At 39.1% G+C, this 19,013-nt stretch overlaps 1 protein-coding gene across 1 annotated transcript; it reads left to right on the top strand.

The window, feature by feature from the left end:
- Positions 1 to 521: 521 nt before the first annotated feature.
- AGR3 (anterior gradient 3, protein disulphide isomerase family member) lies at positions 522 to 11,500 on the top strand. The gene is made up of 8 exons (XM_037387314.1): positions 522 to 739; positions 3,275 to 3,407; positions 5,502 to 5,565; positions 6,857 to 6,909; positions 7,560 to 7,636; positions 7,888 to 7,951; positions 8,988 to 9,071; positions 10,018 to 11,500. The coding sequence occupies exons 2-8, from the start codon at positions 3,302 to 3,304 to the stop codon at positions 10,065 to 10,067; spliced, it is 498 nt and encodes a 165-aa protein (XP_037243211.1). The 5' UTR covers positions 522 to 739; positions 3,275 to 3,301; the 3' UTR covers positions 10,068 to 11,500.
- Positions 11,501 to 19,013: the final 7,513 nt, after the last annotated feature.

The raw sequence follows: 19,013 nt of genomic DNA, 5'->3' as shown, positions 1-19,013 counted from the left end.
GGAGGAGGGAAAAGGTGATCCAGCTAATTCCTTCTTTGTGCAAAGTCGATGAATAAAGCACTTTTGCTGTATTAGTCAAATTAGGTCAAAATTATATCAAGCACCATGTCCAAAGAATCAGACCATTTTCAAACTACAGCTCGCAGAAGCAATAATCAAGTACTTTCAAACATATTCTTTAAATCAATAGTTTTATTTCCCCCTCAAAAAAAAGTTCATTTTATTTGTTAATTACATTCCTCTACACAAAGTAACCCTTGTGTTTTCCTATTAGGTTCATACCTATCTTCAAGCACCAGTGAACCCAGCCATTCACTGGGAACAAAAGCACCTACAGTTCCAGCTTTCATTGGTGGTTTCCTTTTTCACTGGACACAAGCCAGACTCAAACTGTTTGAGGGGGAAGCAGCAGACACACATAAGCCGCTATTTATTTGCAATCTTCATACAAGACACCTGATACAAGCCAAGATGAAGAGAAATCCAGGGATTCAATGCATAAGAATGGGAACTCACAAGAGCGAAAAGTTGGAGGGATGGCAGAAAAGGAAGGGGGAGGGTGGAAACACATGAATTTGATTTTCAGCTAAGGTTCCTCTCATTTTTTTCCCAGGTGAATGTGCTGTTGTTGCTACGCAGAGACCTGGGCAGCTCAGGTGTTCTGTGCTTAAATCACACTGATTTTTAACTGAACAGCTCCAGAAAAAGGACCTTCCGTCAGGACGATTGTTCGCTGCTGGTGAGCAAGTATTTCTCATTCTTAACTTTTCTTTAGTACAGCAATGAGGTTTGGTTGACAAATGTGTTACAAGACTAGTTACAAAAAAAAAAAAAAAAAAAAGGTGATAGATGCTTAGAGATCAGCTAGCAAAACATTTGTTCTGACAGAGAAATGAAGGCAATCTATATGGTGTTGGTTGTCATTTTTTCTCTTTTAATCAGTTAACTAACACTGAATCATGTAACATCAAAAATTCAGAATACCGAATTTAAACTGCCTCCAGCTACATCTCTATAAATTATCCTTCCAAAACCTTATTGGTCTTCAATAGGATGAATCAATTATTTAAACTTCAGATAATTAGTGCAACCTGAAGAGATTTGCACTTTGATTATTTTAAATGAATACATCATGAAAGAAAGAATTGATTCATGCATTCCATACCTGCGTTATAGAGACATTATCTGGTGTGATTTCAAAGCCATAAGTATTTATGTTTAAATAGCATTTTAACATGTTAGCATAGATGCTAGATTTTATTATTAATTTCTGACAGGTAAACTGATACTAAAGATAGTTATTAACTTTCACATAGAATTGCTACAAATACTCTGTCGCCAAGAGTATAGTAGCAGGGTGCAATGATCTGCTTTTGCTGACTGAAGTTAGTGGTCTGCACAAACATAGGGAAAATTTGAATGGAATTTTTATTACAAAAAAAAATCCTCATCCCCCAGACTTAACTAAAAGTCATAGTCTCTCTTTAAGAAACACTGGAAAACTTCACACTCTCTTATTAAACATTGATAAACACCAATCATCAAATTAATGTGCATAATTAGTAAGCCTCAGAGGACATTCCTTTCTAAAACTCAATCAACAATAGGTAACATGAACAAACCTAAAGAAGTTATGTGAAACACAGAACAGCTCTGGAGTTGTGATGCCATGTGAGGGGAAAGGGAACTGTTGTGGACAAGACTGAGGAGAAAAATGTTACAATGATCAATTATGACATATCGGTTATTAATTTATGATTAATTTATTGTTGATAATTAATAATGCATTGAATATTTTAGCAATCTAGGGAAATTTCTGCAGAAATACAAGATTCTTACTATAAGATGATACTTTTTTTCTTCTAAAATTTTGCACATTTTAATATGCAAATTGTTCACCAGCCACTTGAATAGAATGCATTTCTTGTCTTGAGATTGCCAGTTATTGAAAGTGGCATTTGAATTCGTTCACTAGAATTTGAACTGTTAACAGGGATGTTAGTGATGTTGAGATTCGTTAGAGTAAGGATAAAAGCTGCTGCACTTTTCATACCTCTCTGTCCTAAGGAGCACAAAGCATCTTCTTTGCCAGTGCTCAGGGCTGTAGCTCCATATTGGATATCAATTTAAATTCAAGTTTGAAATTTTCTTTATCAGTACAGGCACAAGTGCTTTGAGAGGCGTTATTTATTTATTTATTTAAATCAAAGCACTCTCTCAACAGGTCATCCTGGTAACTCCTAAAGCTCAGCCTCTGAAAAACGGAATCTTCAGTGAGAACTGATAAGCCAACTGGATGGTATCCAGGGCTACATGATTTATATTTTTAACTTAGTTCAAACCACCCAGTCATCCACCTGTACATCAAAGCTTTAATGCCTAAAGATGATTGTACCAGGTAGAAAGAAGACTTACCAATTAAAAAAACTTGGCTTTGTAATGCTTTTTCTCAACCATTTCTTTTGTTCTCTGACTTTTACCAAGACCAGTAGTTACTGCATTTCTTATAATGATCTTTGTCAGGAACAGAAGCAAACATCTTCAGAATACTGAAACAGCCAGGAGCACAGATGGATTGCTTTATTCAGCAGGAGTTGAGCTGAAAATCAGTTTTTAAATGTCATGAAGAACGGGGAATTTTTTTGACTTTTCATTGTGAGAAACAGCTGGAAACTTCTTTGATGTTCCTCTTACCATCTTTAACATCCTGGTTCACAGAGTGCAGGCTAAAAAAATGATGGCAATTTCAACATTCCAGAGGGATTTACCAATTTAAAATGTATTATACCTGGAGGCAAATATTGTTCAATATTTCTATTTTATTGAGGATATCATGAGACATCTTTTGACCAAAAAAACTACTATCCATAAAAAAGATCCTATGGTGTTAGACTTCACTGAAATGAAAAAAACTAACAGAAAACAAACCAACTAGTACCACTGACTTGAAATTGTCACGATCCAGTATTGCAGCACTGTACTAGTTTGTAAGAATCAAATACTGGGTGACCAAAAGTGAACTGAAATGAACTTTGTGCCCCTGATCACACTGTAGTGAGAACCATCCCCTGCAGCCTAATTTTGAGAGCTGAAAGCAGTGTTGCACGATAAAAGCCAGCACCTCCATTTTGCATTTTTTGTACAAAGAAAGGCATTTCTAGAAACAACCAAAATTGTCTCTGTAGCATAGATTGTTAGGATACCACTAACACATTGATTTACACTGTGCCAGGTGACAAATCCATGGGACTAAAGCTGTTGCTTTGTTTTCCAGTTTCCTTGCTGCATTGAAAAGGAAATAATGCTCCACTCAACACTGGCCTTGTCCCTCCTGCTAATTGCAGTCTCTTCCAACCTTGCAATGGCAATCAAAAAGGAAAAACGAGCACCTCAGACACTGTCAAGAGGTATTGTATATTTACAGTATGTAGTTACCTCCTTATCTTACCACGTAGGTCAGCAAATATTTTTATTTAGGATGTACATGGAAGCACTCACTAAGGTGTGTTTCTCTAGTGTTAAGTGACACTCTAAATAGTGCATCTTATTCCATGCCATTTCACTTTGTCAGTTTGTTTTTAAGGAGATGGCTGAGGGCCTCATATAAGCTGCATAATTTATATAACTCACAGTGACCCAGTAGAAGCAAACAACCTAAACTGAGCCTATCAAATCAGGATGCACTTGGAGAACTACCAGTGAAAAATTATTCTTTCATATACTATTTAGAAGATACTTTGTTATGGTAACTTACTAACTACTGAAACACTGTTTCATAACTTTAGTTGCTATGACACATTTTTTCTACAGACCCATTTTTATACACAGAAACCCAGTTTGAGTGAATAATTCACTTCCTTGTGGTGCACAGTTTTCAACCTGGATGTTGACTAAAGACCCTATTTTAAGTTATTTATGTCTGATCAGTCCTTAGAAATACAAGCAGAGAAATAGCTTACCAAGGTCTTTCCCTCTTCTCCATCTTCCCTTTCCTTTTGGGCCTATTCACCCCCAAAAAAATCTTCAACTCCCTTCCTGACCTCTTCTGCAAGCTACGCAAAGACTGCTGACCCCATAATTTGCTTCTGAGAAGACATCTTCCCATACAACGTGCTAAGAAAGCCCTGCCTGTCACAGAGGTCCCATCTGAGCCTAGTTGCTCAGGGACCACTTGGCAAAATCATGCAACACCCAGACTAACCAAAGAGAAATTGCAAATCACTCGTCCTAAGTGGTATCCCTAGAGAAAGGTTATAATCTGTCCAGTATCTATTGCCTCTCTTGCCTGGACCAGGATTTATTTTTCCCACTAAGCCCAAATGCATAAAAAGACAACAAAATCCCTTCAATTCTGGCAATTTTGAAAAAAAAAATACTCACAGAAAGCAAGTGCCAGTTTTCTCATTCTGATGTCAGGCCTTTGGGGATGCCTTAAGCGCTTTGCCTATAATTCTCACAGATCCAAGGGGAACACTTGAACCTGCTGTAAAATGACCCTTGCTGACTCTTCCGTGCAGTTACGTACGCCAGCAGCTGACTTGAGCCAGGGCTGGGAATACGCTGGCCAACACGCCAGAATCCCACCATCAACCAAACAGATCTGTATCCAAAACCGAGTGACTTGGTAGCATCACAAACAATTGTCCCATGAGAAAGCTAACAACAAATCCCTGCACAACCAGGGCTGGTCCAAGCGCTGTGCAGGCAGTGTAGAAGAAACAGAGCCTTGACTTGGTCCAGATCCAGAAGCTGTTCTACAGTTCCCGTGAGGGCTGTCATGAATGGAGCAGCACTGCCTGGGAGGCAGGGATCTACTACACAGGGGCCGGCATCTTTGGGATCGGAAGGCATGGAACCAACTGTAAAATGTGCTATTTGAGATCAGTACATCACCAGCTATGGATGAGCTATGAAGCTGATGTTTTATTAGGATTTTGGTTTGGTGGACATTTTTATTTAACAGCCATTTTTAAATTAGATTATTTAATTAAATGAAGTATTCACAACTCCGAGAATTAAAATTCATTACTCAGGACTTAAGTTTATAACCCAAGACTTTTCTAATGACATTCATATTAAAGCTGATCTTATTTAAGCTGTCTTTTTTTTTTTTTCTCTCTCTTATAAGCACACTTTCTCTTTAAGCCCCAGAGTCTACATGAAATATGGAGCAAACAATATAAAGATATAAAGGATTTGGGTGCTCATTTAGGAATCTCTGAGTATTTAGATAGACATCTAACAGGTTTGCCAAAGGACTTGCAAACTGGACATGCAAGCAGCTGAGGTTTTTGGGGGGGTTTTGGTTGTTTTGGTAGGTTTTTTTAGTCTTCCAGTGCATCTATCAGGAAATGTAGAATTAGCATATCCACAACATTTGGGAACCTTTGACTAAAAACCTCATATCTGATTTGTATACAACTATTGATAAATATTAAAAAAAAGGAATTTTTTATAAGTTACTTGTCTAACCGTAGTTAATCCTTTTGTTATATTTCCAGGGTGGGGAGATGAAATTACCTGGGTACAAACTTATGAAGAAGGGCTCTATCAGGCAAAAAAAAGGTAAGAGATTAAAAAAAAGTTTGCAAGACAAAGCTGTTAATCAGTCACGCCTGAATGTACTGTAATGAAACAGAACCAAGAAACACCATGACAGCTGATCTGCACACCATATAGTTAAATACAACAGATTTTGTGGCTATAAATAACAGCCGTTGTAGGGGTCTGAAGAAACACCATGGGGTGATACTTTAACACTGTCATTTCTTTGTCACAACAACAGTGCTGTCATTTGAATAAGCATTACTAAATAGATATTATAATTTTAAAAATACAACTGTTCTGGGTTTTTTTAGTATCATGTACCGTTGATTACTTCCTCATTCAACAAATGGAAATTGGTTATAATTGCTCTTGCATGGCATTCTACTGCCTCTGGTGTTTTCCCCAACACTTTATTAGTTGGCATATGTGCATGATGTACTCAGAGTTCTTTGCTATCTTTGTAAAAATGAAAGTTCCGATTTGAATCTTCTCTGGGACTTAGCTGAAAATATATGTAGAATTCATAGCAATGCTTGTTTAAATCTCTTTTACAGTTAATTTAAGATCATAATACTGTAGCATGAGCTACTGCTAAATTGAAGGCAAATTATTTTTAAGACAAAAGTCAATTTCATATACATTATGTGAAAAGGGCTAGGAACTGAACAATTCTTAACAGCGACAGCAGATCAAGCATTTGTAATAGATTTGCTGAACACTAACAGTAGATTAAAAGAAATACAGGAGAAAATTCAATGAATTGTTTTGTGTTTTGGCATCAAAAATATACAATTTTGGTACTTCACCACACTAGAGAAAATATGATTTTCTGTATATCTGCTCAAGAATGCTTTAAAACCATGAAAGTTTTTATGGGAAATACTTGATGATAAACCAAATTTTATAAAAATTATTTTATTCCTGTTCTTACAGATTATTTTTATTTTCTCAGTCATGTAGAACTTCACACCTAAGCAATATTAAATAACTCTTCAGTTTGATTATATACTAACTGGGAATGAAATGATGGCAAAACTGTTTTTTCTTTATTCTAGAATCTTTTACTTTAGAAAACCTATTTAGATATATAGAAACTGTTACTATATTTCATTCTTTTACAAAGGCGATATGTTCTTTTCCCTTGCTCAAAAATTACTGTAATTCTTTACAGAGTGTCTGTATGGTTATACTGTGGGTTAACATAAGATTAAACATAATTTGCCTTTTCCAGTCCACTAGTAAAATCATCCATTTGTATACTTGTCAAATGATCTAACTACATATTTTATTATTATTATTATCAATAAAGTAACAAGCCACTGATGGTAATTCATCATTTGGAAGACTGTCAATACTGCCAAGGTAATTTTGATTTTTTGAGTGTTAAATTTTTCTGAATATTTTTACAAGTAACTGCATCTATCTATATATTTACCTTGCACTTACTGAAAATTACTTAAAGAAATAGGTAAATGAAAATGTATTTGAAAAGTTAAGAATTTATTACCATAATTTACAAATACTGGACTATGAAACTACCCAACAAAGAACATGAAAAATACTTAGTGCTGTTGTCCTGCTACCCCTAATGCAGCGCTCGTCAGTTTAAATTAGAATACACAGATTTGCTACTGACTCATTGAACAGATTTAATATTGTTTGGCTCCCCTGAACTGGTAACTAAAGAAGGGAAAGAGGACAGGGCTGCTGAAATCGATCTAATAAGAATTTTCTGAGAATAATGCACTTTTGTCAAGCTGAGACATGGTATCAGTTGAGACGACAGGCTTCATAAATAAATAACAGAAGAGAGCTTCCACTTTCATAGCTGGGAGGTTGTACTGACATGGGTCAAAAAAACAAAAAGCAGTGATAGAGCCCCTAAGTGTCTCCTCAGGAATGCGAATCCGCAGAGACGGGAACAATGTGGCTAGTCTGGCCAACATGGTGCCTAAACACAGATGGAAAGGCAGAGTCTGAGACGGACTTCAAAATGATTGTATCTTTTCTAGCACTGAAGAAAGCTTTTGCAGAAAACGAAGAGATACAGGAAATGGCCCAAAATAACTTCATTATGCTGAACCTCATGGTATGAAGGGTATGGGGTGGTTTAGCTAGTATCTTTTTCTAGCCTGTGTTTTCTCTTCCTTTGTCTTGTGTTTTCATGTAATTTTAGCTAAATATCTCTGGGATTTCAGTTACATGCAAGCACAGGCATTTGTGCCGGTGTATCCACGCACAAGTAGTACCTTTTTTGGTTTTGTCCTCTGGTACAAGGAAGTACTACTTCAGGAAAATTTACAGAACTATTGTATTAACAAGCTTTAATTTCCCTGCCAGCATGAAACCACAGACAAAAACCTGTCACCTGATGGACAATACGTGCCTCGAATCATGTTTGTAGGTATGTACCTTCAAAGACGTGATATCTGAATCTATGGCAGTGTTCTCCTTTGGAGACATCAAAATCATTCATTTTGCAAAAGGAAAATAGCTCAAGATTTATCATTACCATGGCATTAGTCTGAAACTTGGCAGATCTGAGTTCAGTTCTCGCTCTGTCACAGGCTTTGGCCCTCGTAAACTTCCTCAGATTACAGATATGTTCTGGAGGGTACTGAATTTGTACCTGGTGGCAAGATGCTTAAATATCTGTTAGCATCTGGGCTTTTGCTCTCTGTGCTTCTTGCTAGTGCTGTTATAAGACAAATTTTATTCTGAACAGTCTGAATATAGATGTCTACAGTACGGACATTACCACAGAGCAAGTGAATAATCAGTGACATCTAAGGAATGATTTATCCCATCATAAAAGTGACTTCTAGAATAGATCAAATGAATTACGCCCCAGAGTGCCTGTTCCTTTTTACTGACTGTAGAGGGAGCCCAGAGTGAGTAGCTTTGTGGTGGCATCCGAAGTTAGGTAAGATGAAGCCCACAGTCAGAGTGATGTAGTAACAGAAGTCAGTTAATTGACAAAAAGCTTGGAAGGAGAACTGGGAAAAAAGATGTCCACAACAACTTGCTCCCATGATGGAAACATCGGGAATCACAAGATTTTCATTCTGAAGGTTCTAGGTAGGTCATGCTAGTACTGTATTAGATAAACTTCACCCTCATTATGTATGCATCCAGTCAAATTAGCCTTTCCTGATGTAACCCCAGAACTTGTAAAATAGGGGATTTTTCTTTAAATATGGATGAAATGTTGTGTAATCTATCCCTTAAAAACAGTTGCATAACATACAAAGAAGCATTAGCTTTTGTTCAGGATTCCTCCAAGTAAAGAGACGTTGGTTGGAACAGTGTAATGTCCTCGTAATTGCCTTGTTGATGAAATCAAAACCTCTCAGAAACAGGGCTGTCAAAGTAGTGCCACAGATATCACCTTCAGCTGCTCTGGGAATGGAAAGCAGTGTTCAATACCATTACTTTTTCAGACCCGTCTCTCACAGTAAGAGCTGATATCACAGGAAGATACTCCAACCGGCTTTACACTTACGAACCACAAGACATCCCATTCTGTAAGTGCCCCCTTTGATGTGTTACTTTGCATTTCACATTGTAAGTAGCCAGATATACCCCATCCCAATCATTTGGGCTTGAGAATCCATTAGGATCTCAATGTAATGAATAAAGGCTGTGTATCTTATAAATTATAATAGCCTAATCCAGGGGTCCTCAAACTTTATAACCAGGGGGCCGGCGTGCAGATGCAGTGGCAGGCAGTCATCTGCGGCTGCTTGGTTTCCCCCCAACCCCCGGCGGGGGGGGTCTGTAAATACCGGGGGCCGGATTGAGGACCCTGGGGGGCCGTATCTGGCCCGAGGGCCGTAGTTTGAGGACCCCTGGTTTAACCTGTTCTAGCAAAACACTTAGGCACACCTATTGTCTCATTTAATTTATTGGGACTACTCAGGCAAGAAAAATTGAAAGATATGGGTGAGAACTTTCAGGATCAAGATCTGAGCAATGTACTGGAGAGTGGTGAAAGTCACTACACTCAAAGGTATCCAACTACATAATGTAAACAGCCAGTGGTGGGAGGGAATCAGTAAAGAAATGCTGGTGGTTACCTGGGTACCACCTAACACCCATATTTCAGAAAGGAATGTGATTTTTCAGGTTGAGCTAGTCCCTACTCTACACCATCTATCTGATACCCATGCAGTATCTCACCACAAATATGCACATCACATCTGATTACCAGGTTTGCTGTTGAGAAATGAGGGAATTGAAAAGAGTCTTGTCAAATCCCTTTAAGTTAAACATTTTGATTCATGAAACTTTTTACCTTCTACTTTAGTATCAATGCCAGAATTTTCACAATAGAAAGCTCTAAAATATAATGTGACCATAAACTAATTTCAATGTGAACAATTTACTAATCAAACTAGGTGGTGGGTTTTTTTAATTGTACAAGTGCAACTTTAAGTACATTTTTACAGTTCTTATTTATTTTTCTTTCAGTAATAGAGAACATGAAGAAAGCACTGCGCCTCATTCAGACAGAACTGTAATCAGCAACAGTGAAATGACCATAGCTTCTGAGAGGTGCAGCTGCACCTCTTTGTCTCTGCTAGCATTTTGAACTCTTGCCAAGCAACTTTGGTATATCAGATTTCATAAGAAAATTCTATGTACAATTTGAAGAACTAACACAGAAACACTATCATATGTCCATTTGGAAAACAAGAGGAGAAATCTATTACATATTTTGAAATTAGTTATTTGAATAACTGAAAGTGATGGTTATAGGCGCAGTAACTTTGAGCTGTATTTTGTCAATCCAGCTATGACTTTGATAAGTCAGCTATGACTTCTGACCAAGAGTTATAACCAATCTTTTTGATGTCTATTTGCAATTTGTTTTATAATTTAATAGCTGCATCTCAGCTCCCAATTTTTATTTTTATTGCACGAAGCTTGTTAGTCATTAGTGTCCCTCTGCCTTTTGCACTTATTTCTCATTAAAGGAAAAGAAACCTTGCTGGCAAATCGGACAGGAAGGCTCTTCCTATAGATTTTGGAATAGCTTATATAGAAAAAAACCCCAATGATCTGGACTCAGCCTTCTTATGTATAATTCTTTCAATGTAATTCTGAAAGCTGAAAACAGAACAGCCATGACATTTCACGCTGAGCATGTGGTCTCAGTGAGGTGATAATCATCAAATTGCACATACAGGTTTTACTAAGATAAAGATACAGTGAAGCAAGAAAGATGGAAGGAGATAGCCCCAGAACTCCACTCCTGAGGCTAAGTGATGCTTGTAAAGTCTGGTATGGAAAAAATGAGCAGGCTTGTCCTAGCTCTTTTCATTTAAATGGCAGTAAGTCAAGTGAAGCTCATCCCAGGCCATTCCCTCTCTTTCTGTAGCATCCCAACCCAGACATCACAGTGGTAGCTTACTGAGGGGATCTCTACATACAAAGTCTTCACAAAATTTCCCCAGGATCACCACAGGAAAAGGCAGACACCTGTTTTGAGTAAAAAGCTGAAGTTAGTTGAAATAGTTTGTTATCCCAGAAATGTGCTTTTCCACTAGAGCAAGATCATGATTCATCCGCAGTAAGAGCATGTATGTTATATTATGTGCAAAGGATCAGTGTCACTTTTTTGTCTACATGCCATTTCCTACAATCCTGCCCGTATACACATACAAAAGATGAAGCAAGGATCTTTGCAGGACATCTTTGCTAATTTACAATACCTAGTATTAATTTGTCATAAATGAGTTATATTGCACCTATCTATGTCTTCATAATTATGTAAAATTTGGATATAAGTGTATATTCCAACAGTGGTGATAAATGACTTGTAGTACACTAACAGAAAAAAAAAAATCTTGTATTAGTCCTTAACAATACATTTTCATAATCAGTGAAATGATTTTTTAACCTATGGGAAAATGCTAGAACAAAATTAAACTGGTAATCACATTCCTTTGAATTGTGTTTAGCTTTACTCATTTATGTCTGTATCTATTCCAGATTTGGCAACATTTTCCAGTCTGTGGGCATACCATCTTTCAGGCACACCAGACACGTTCAGGAGAAAGGAGTGTGAGCTAGCTGCCAGAGATGGCACAGGATAGCCATGGCAGCACTTTCAAAATAGGGTCAAGAGCAGATTTACTTCAGAGAGAAGCACAGCACAAAATAACTTTGGAAATAATTGAGTATGGCACATTCAAAATATTACCAAAAAGAGTAGGTGGGAAGCAGTGGGTCTTTGCTGTCTTTTTTTTTTTTCTTTTTTTTTTTTTTTTGTCAATTTGCAGGGGAAATTTTTCCCTCCATATATTCACTTTCAACACCAGCCGAGATCACAAGAGACATTGGCCTGAAACAGCCTCTGCTCTAACTCAGACAGGAAATCAAATGCGTAATAGTCACACCACCAGCCAAAGCCTGCTTCACCTACTTCCGATTCGGAAGGCTAAGACTGCAGGCTACCTGGATGGGTATCTGAGGGAAGGCTGCACTTGTGGAAGTATTTGCACAGCTATGCTTTCATTGCAATGCACAACAAAACCTTCCCATATCAGATCTGGAAAGCAGCTGCAAAACAAGCCTGTTGTCCTCCCTTCAACTCCAGTAAATACATCTTTGTCCAATGGTATTTCTTTGGCTACTACTACCATTCCATTAATTGTAAAGATGACAGTGTCTGCCGTAAAAGACTACTGTCATGGATTACCCTAGTTGGTCCAGATATTCCATCAGCCTTTCTGTAAAGGAAGGGCATCGTCACACATACACATGCTGAAGACCATAAATACACTGAGGGATCCTTTGGGATTACACAGTGGAGGAGCACTTTGCCTCTTCTTTCCTGTTAAGTAAATACATGCACATCCATACAGACCAAACCCAGGGACAATGTCCTTTTTGTGCTGACTGCTGTGACTCCTCATACTGAAGTTCTATACAATTATTCTATACCAAAGAGAGGGAAGCCACAGTCACAGTCTGATATCAGACCACTGCACCATGTAACAGAAAGTGCAGGGGGCATCTTGTTAATGTATATAAATACCTTAAGGGAGGGAGAAAAGAGGATGAAGCCAGGCTCTTTTCAGTGGTGCCCAGTGACAGGACCAGTGGCAATGGACACAAACTTAAAAACAGGAGGCTCTGTCTGAACATCAGGGAACACCTTTTTATGGTGAGAGTGACTGAGCACTGGCACAGGTTGCCCAGGGAGGTTGTGGACTCTCCATCCTTGATGATATTCAAAAACCACCTGGACATGGTCCTGGGCACCTGGCTGTAAATGGCCCTCCTTGAGCAGGGCATTGGACCAGACGACATCCAGAGGTACATTCCAACCTCAATCATTTTGCAGTCAGCAGTCCCAACTCAGGAGCATTATTCAGTTGGATTTATAACTTCGCTGCTTTTAGGGAATTGTCAGCTAAACATACAAGTCACTGCTTTCAATGACTAGAAAACAACACTTGCTTGTTTAACTGACTGGAGCAAAACCGCAAAAACAAAATAATTCACAGCAACAGGGTCTTACTTTACTTTTACAGTTTAAACAGTCAGGATCATAGAGATGAGGAGTGGCCCTCACAGAAAGTGAATACCTAATAGGCAAGAGCTATTCCAGGATACAAGGACATGCTGTAGTCACTCAGAGATACCAAACTCAACCCATATCTCATGGTTGTCCTCAGTGAATTTACTGTACTGAGAAATCCTGATGTGTAGCCTTTGCTTTGGTTTCTCTGGAGACAACACATGTTGGCTACCCCCACTCAGTCATCCTTCACTGCTGATAACAATTGCTATCAAGATACACACTTGTATATATTTACTTTGGCTGGTGCAGCTTTATATTAAAGTGGAGAGTATTGTCACGCTTCCCTCTTAGCAGGATATCAAGTTAAAAGACTAGATACCCAAATGAAATACATCTTGGTCCTTACAGAAACACTGAACTCCTGTATATATCCTGTGCTGTACTCAACTTATTAGTAGTTGACAAGTAGCAACAAGGTATTAGCTTGCTTGATCTGAAAGGTGTATGTTTACTATTGTTTTAGAGAAATATTTACATACTTAGGGATTACATTTGGGTCGCTTAGAAGCATAGAATCATTTAGGTTGGAAAAGATCTTTAAGATCATCAAGTCCAACCGTTAACCCAGGACTGCCAAGCCCATCACCAAGCCATGTCCCTAAGTGCCACATCTACATGTCTTTTAAATACCTCCAGGGATGGTGACTCAACCACTTCCCTGGGCAGCCTGTCCCAATGCTTGACAACCCTTTCAGAGAAGAAATTTTTCCCAATATCCAATCTAAACCTCCCCTGGTGCAACTTGAGGCCGTTTCCTCTTGTACTATTGCTTGTTACTTGGGAGAAGAGAAGGACAGCCACCTCACTACAGCCTCCTGTCAGGTAGTTGTAAAGACCCGTAAGGTCTCCCCCAAGCCTCCTTTTCTTCAGGCTAAACAATTCCAGTTCCCTCAGTCACTCCTCACAAGACTTGTTCTCTAGACACTTCACCAGTTTCATCGCTCTTCTTGGACAAGCATCTGCCTTGTTGGGCTTCCCCCAATTCTTCCCCATAAACATTCATCCTTATCATCACTAGCATTAAGCTCTAGACAATCAAAACACTCCCTAACATACAGGACTAGCCCACTGCCTGGCTAGCCATCCATTGCAGCACTCCAGTTGTGCAAGTCATCCTACCATGATGCCACCATGATGGCAACTATATCATAGTTTTCCTGCTGCACAGTGGCTTCCAGCTCCACCTGCTTGTTGCCCATGCTGCATGCATTGGTGTAGATGCACTTCAGTTGGGCTATTGATCCTGCCACCTTTTTTGAGGGAGAAGCCCTAAGTCATACATGACCATTTTCAGGCACTTCTGTGGTTTCTAATATGTCAATAACCCTTGCAACCTTGCTGCCACATGGATCTCCATCCCCTACCTCCACTGAGACAGCAGACTGAAGGACTTTGCTAGCAGAGCATCCCTCAAACATCCGCATGCTGCCCCCAGGCTTATCCCTAATAGGTTGGTTTTAGCTCCTTCCCCTTTCAAACCTAGTTTAGAGAAAGCTCTTTCTTCTTTTAGTGGATCCATTCATAAGCAAAGACACGGCTGTTAGGAATCCACGAAGCTGGAATCCCAAAAGATTTGTAATTCAATATCACAGTCCAGAACTCACCTGGCCTCAGAAATACTAAACTCCATAGTCTGACTGACCTCAGTGCTGTAAGAGAAAATAAATGGTAAAATTATCACTTACTCAGACTGTGGAAGAAACAAGTAATGCAAGCCCTGGGTCTAGAATTCTACTGTTGTTCTTCTTTTGGGCATTTGGTGTTGAGCCAGCAGGCAGGAGATTAACTATGTGAATTAAATAAAATGCTATATTATAAATAACAAAATTTTCAGAACAATACAATGATCAGTGACTTCCATTCTCAAATGAAAGTTAGCCTTAATATCTACACTGCAATGCATGTTACTTTAACATTTAAATAAAATCTGGATTAATTTCTGAAGGTACTATTGATACTGGTTGCATCTGTAATCTAAACAGCATTTTCCTCTGCAGAAGTTTTCAACGGCTTTGACAAAACACTCATCCAAGCAGACAGCAGCCACTTTCCACAAATGCCACAGGCACATGAAATCCTCTGTGTCAGATAAGTTCTCTTTGCAAAGTGACTAAAGGGAACTTCACCCTCTTCTTTCCTTCCTCAAATCCCCCTAGGTCCCAAGCTGAAGTGTATTCTCAGCTATAGCCTTGAGAAATGAGACTAAATCTTCGTGATTCTTAAAGATTCAGTCCTTTTGGTGGAGCTAGATATTCAGGTAAAAACCACCCTGTATGTTGCACACACATTGTCCATTCACAGCTTAGTTCAACATTCATCCTTGATTTTAGAGCTGCTGCTGTATTTCTGCCTTCTCCCCTTTGAAGATTATTTTGCCAAGTAATACCTCTCCTGATGGAAAGAAACTCAGAGCTCAGATTAAAGTGTCATTGCTCTGGGATAAGATAATAAGCCTGTAGGCTGTGCAATGACAGACACAACATGATTCTTTCCCCTTTTTTCCTCTGAAATAAATAGCATGAGACACTACACCTTCTTTTCTTCCCTTCTTGTCTGCTGGCATGCCATGCAGCTTTATTCACAATATTAGTGGGCAAATTTTTATTCATACTCTTTACTTCCCTCTCTTAAGAAAGAGTGAGAAACTGTTCCTTTTGTTCCTTGGTTAACTGGCACTAAACCAACCACATTTATTTGACTTCCACTGTTTGGGTTAAAGCCAAAGGAAGAGAATAAAAGACTGAAAATATGAATGTGAGAGCAGAAGTTGTTTTACACAGAATAAATTCAGTCACAATGTAAGGACCAATAGCTGAGAAAGCCTACCTGTGTAGACTGTGTGCTTTTACAGAATTCATAACCTATATACTACATGTATGGAGGCTAATATTAACATGAGCATAACACAGCATCACTGGTGGAAGCACGTTTTGTATAAAGTTGTATAAACTGCTCCAAGTTTTGCCTTTGCTATGAATGTGACGCATTCCAGGAAGCAAACTTTATTGCTACTTGTTCACATACCCCTGCTTACTTTACTGTCTTGACATATCTGCTGTAATCAGACCAAGGGTAGTCAAACAAACGTGGACTTAACGTCAGTGAGGTGAGGCACAGGAATCCGAGAACTGACAGAACAGGATCCTCCCCTCTGTATCCGTCTCAGCCCAGAAAGGTGTTGGCTTTTCTAGGCAGATGGCTGATGTATTGGTCTGCAGACCTAAAGAATTTTCCTGTGTGCAAATATTTGCGCTTCACCAGAACAAAAGAAAAGCCACCGTATCTTTGTGTACCATGGAGGTGAGAGACTTTGGGACACCTCAGCACTTAAAATGCAAAAGTAACTTGATCTTGCAGAATAAGGCTGATATACTTTGGATTGTTTCATGTGCTACACATGTTCTTGCCAAAGGGGGACACAAAGAAATTTCCAAATGCTGAGGTGACCTGCACAGGATCAGCCATGTCACCAGTCTGCTGCCTTTTGTCTCTTCCTTTGTTTAAATGGATGCACAGATCCACAGTAAGAGTCAGGTGGAAACAAAAAGTCTCCATGGCAATTAAAAATTTCAAAAACACCAATCAGAAGGGGAGGAATATTTATTCCTCCACCAGAAAATCTGCGGGATTTGCAATCTACGTACTCGTACCTTTTCCTTACTGTTTGAGATGCTCATGCTATTTATCACTTACCGTCTTGGGTTGCTACTGTGTATTGTAAAGTAACTGACCCACTAGTCACTAAAAGTGGATCTATTTCAGCAGACCGTTTTCTTTCAAGAGGTATCAGATATTTGTTGATACCTTTAAAATAACAGAAGATAAACAAAAACACAGCTTCCCTTCTCTTTGCATAATAAGAAAGAACCCAAATACAGTGGAGTGTACACTGCATTGTAAAATTTCCCTGTAATTCCAACCGCAATTGTTCTTGAGTAGGTGTTCATCAAGTCACCCTTTGTACATGTCTAAGTGTGACCTGTGAGAAAGAGAAAAGATACCACAGGGAGTAATTTTTCAAGGTTGTAACACTCATGAGACATCATTCCTTAGGGATTTTTATGGTGCTTAGACTTGGTTATTGCTTCAGGAAAGAGCCCCAAAATACTCAAAAACATCTACTGTGTCTTCTGTTACCCTCCTGTGCACACTGAAGATCACTCATTACTGCTTTGCACACCCTGTTTGTAGAAGGTTGGCACACATGAACCCACCCTGCTATTTATCGCTCAGCCAGCTGGGGAGAGCTGCGTTCACGGGTACATGCAAACCGCTGGCTTCATTGCTTCTGTTCACATACAGGGAAGAGGACAGTGACTACCTGGAGAAGAAGCTACACCCTAAGGTGAGGTGTACTGTACAGGATGGGAAGAAAAGGAGCCTTGATCTGCTAAGGTATTTTTTGCTCCAAGCCTACAAGCAGGTGGAGCTGTGATTTTACACAGCTCTTGAGCTTTTCTAGCTGAGCCCTGTAAGAGCAGAACAAAAGCCTGCATCTCCCAGACCTGCACTGCTTTGCTTGGAAGACAACTATGTTACTGTTATCAAATATTTTCACATATACATGCCCACTGAGGAGCACTCTCACCCTAATTGAAAGAAATGTTCCTTCACAGCCTCAGTGGCTTTAGTTCTCATTAATTTGTATACTCTTGACCTTGACAAAAACCCACAAAAATTCCTAAATCCCACAATGATTTCCCAAAAGGGAATTCAAATAGTCAGAGCAGCAGTTACACTGGGCCTGGAAACTCAGTCTTTCCCTCCTTGGAAAAACACCCTTTCTTATTCACTAAACAAACAAATTAATACACAGGGAGCCACACTCCAGTGAAAACCTTACAGGGTGTTCTGCATTCTTGGACTAAAGATATGGGATGTGGAACAACTCCTTTAAAGAGAAAGAAAAAACTTTGGGGTTTGTTTGGTTGTTGTTTATAAAACCCAAGAAACAGCTTTGTTGATGTCTCACGGAGATTTTTAAATAAATAAGTATTCTTTCATATGATATTTCTAGAAGGCAACAGTGCAAACATAAACCTGTCTTAAATGTTTATGTGGTATCCACTCACTAACACCATCAAGTATGACTGCTGGGGATACCTCGAGGCTGCCTTCCCTGACCGAACGTGTTGACTGCACAGATGGTGAGCTGAACTTGTACAGCCCCAGGTGCAGCTATAGGGCATCTCTGGAGCACAGAGCACCAGGCAGCTTAAGCATCAGGCAACGCTGTTATCCACAGGCAGGTACGCTGCCTGAAGGTTGCCAGTGATATGGGAGTAGCATTAAAGAGACTGACAGATCCTTTGGTTATTTACCCTGAAGAGAGTCACAGGAGCTAAGGATGTTTAGCTTTCTTTCCATATTTTTATACAGAAAGACCTAAAACATAGGCAAGTTAGAATCACGCAAAAAGCATGTGGCAGGACAAGGAACCGAAAGTGCATTTATCCAGCTAATATGAATGAAAATAAGCACAAACTGATTAGCGCTGCCTCCTCCTGACTGTGAAGTGTGTTCTATTAGTCATTTGAATTCTTGAAATTCAGGGGGAGAAGGCATTGTGCTAAGATAAATGAAAGAGAGCGTCCGCAATTTTGTAACCAATGCATAAACCTTAAAGCATAAAACCTTCCCTTCCTGCACTGAAACAAATCAAAGGATACGTGTCCCTCTAGAAAAAGGATGACTCACCAAGAAAGCTAAAGAAAATTCTTCCTGTGCTATATAGTTTCATAACATGCTCTACTGAGCCATAAAGAAACCCAGAAGTAACGTCTTTGAGAAAGAGTAAATTCCAGAAATATTTGTGGTAAACAGATAATTCCACAGTTTTAGCTACAGTGCTCGAGGTCTTATGGTAGCTACCATG

The sequence above is a fragment of the Falco rusticolus genome, chromosome 4 (genome assembly GCF_015220075.1).
Source record: "Falco rusticolus isolate bFalRus1 chromosome 4, bFalRus1.pri, whole genome shotgun sequence".
Lineage (NCBI taxonomy): Eukaryota > Metazoa > Chordata > Aves > Falconiformes > Falconidae > Falco > Falco rusticolus.
The sequence above is the reverse complement of the archived record's forward strand: the minus strand, read 5'-3'. Positions and strand labels throughout refer to the sequence as shown.

Coding starts and splice junctions, on each gene's coding strand:
- AGR3 (XM_037387314.1), top strand. CDS start 3,302: ATGCTCCACTCAACACTGGCCTTGTCCCTCCTGCTAATTGCAGTCTCT. Junction 5,566..6,856: donor CTCTATCAGGCAAAAAAAAG/GTAAGAGATTAA, acceptor TTATCAATAAAG/TAACAAGCCACTGATGGTAA. Junction 7,952..8,987: donor GCCTCGAATCATGTTTGTAG/GTATGTACCTTC, acceptor TTACTTTTTCAG/ACCCGTCTCTCACAGTAAGA.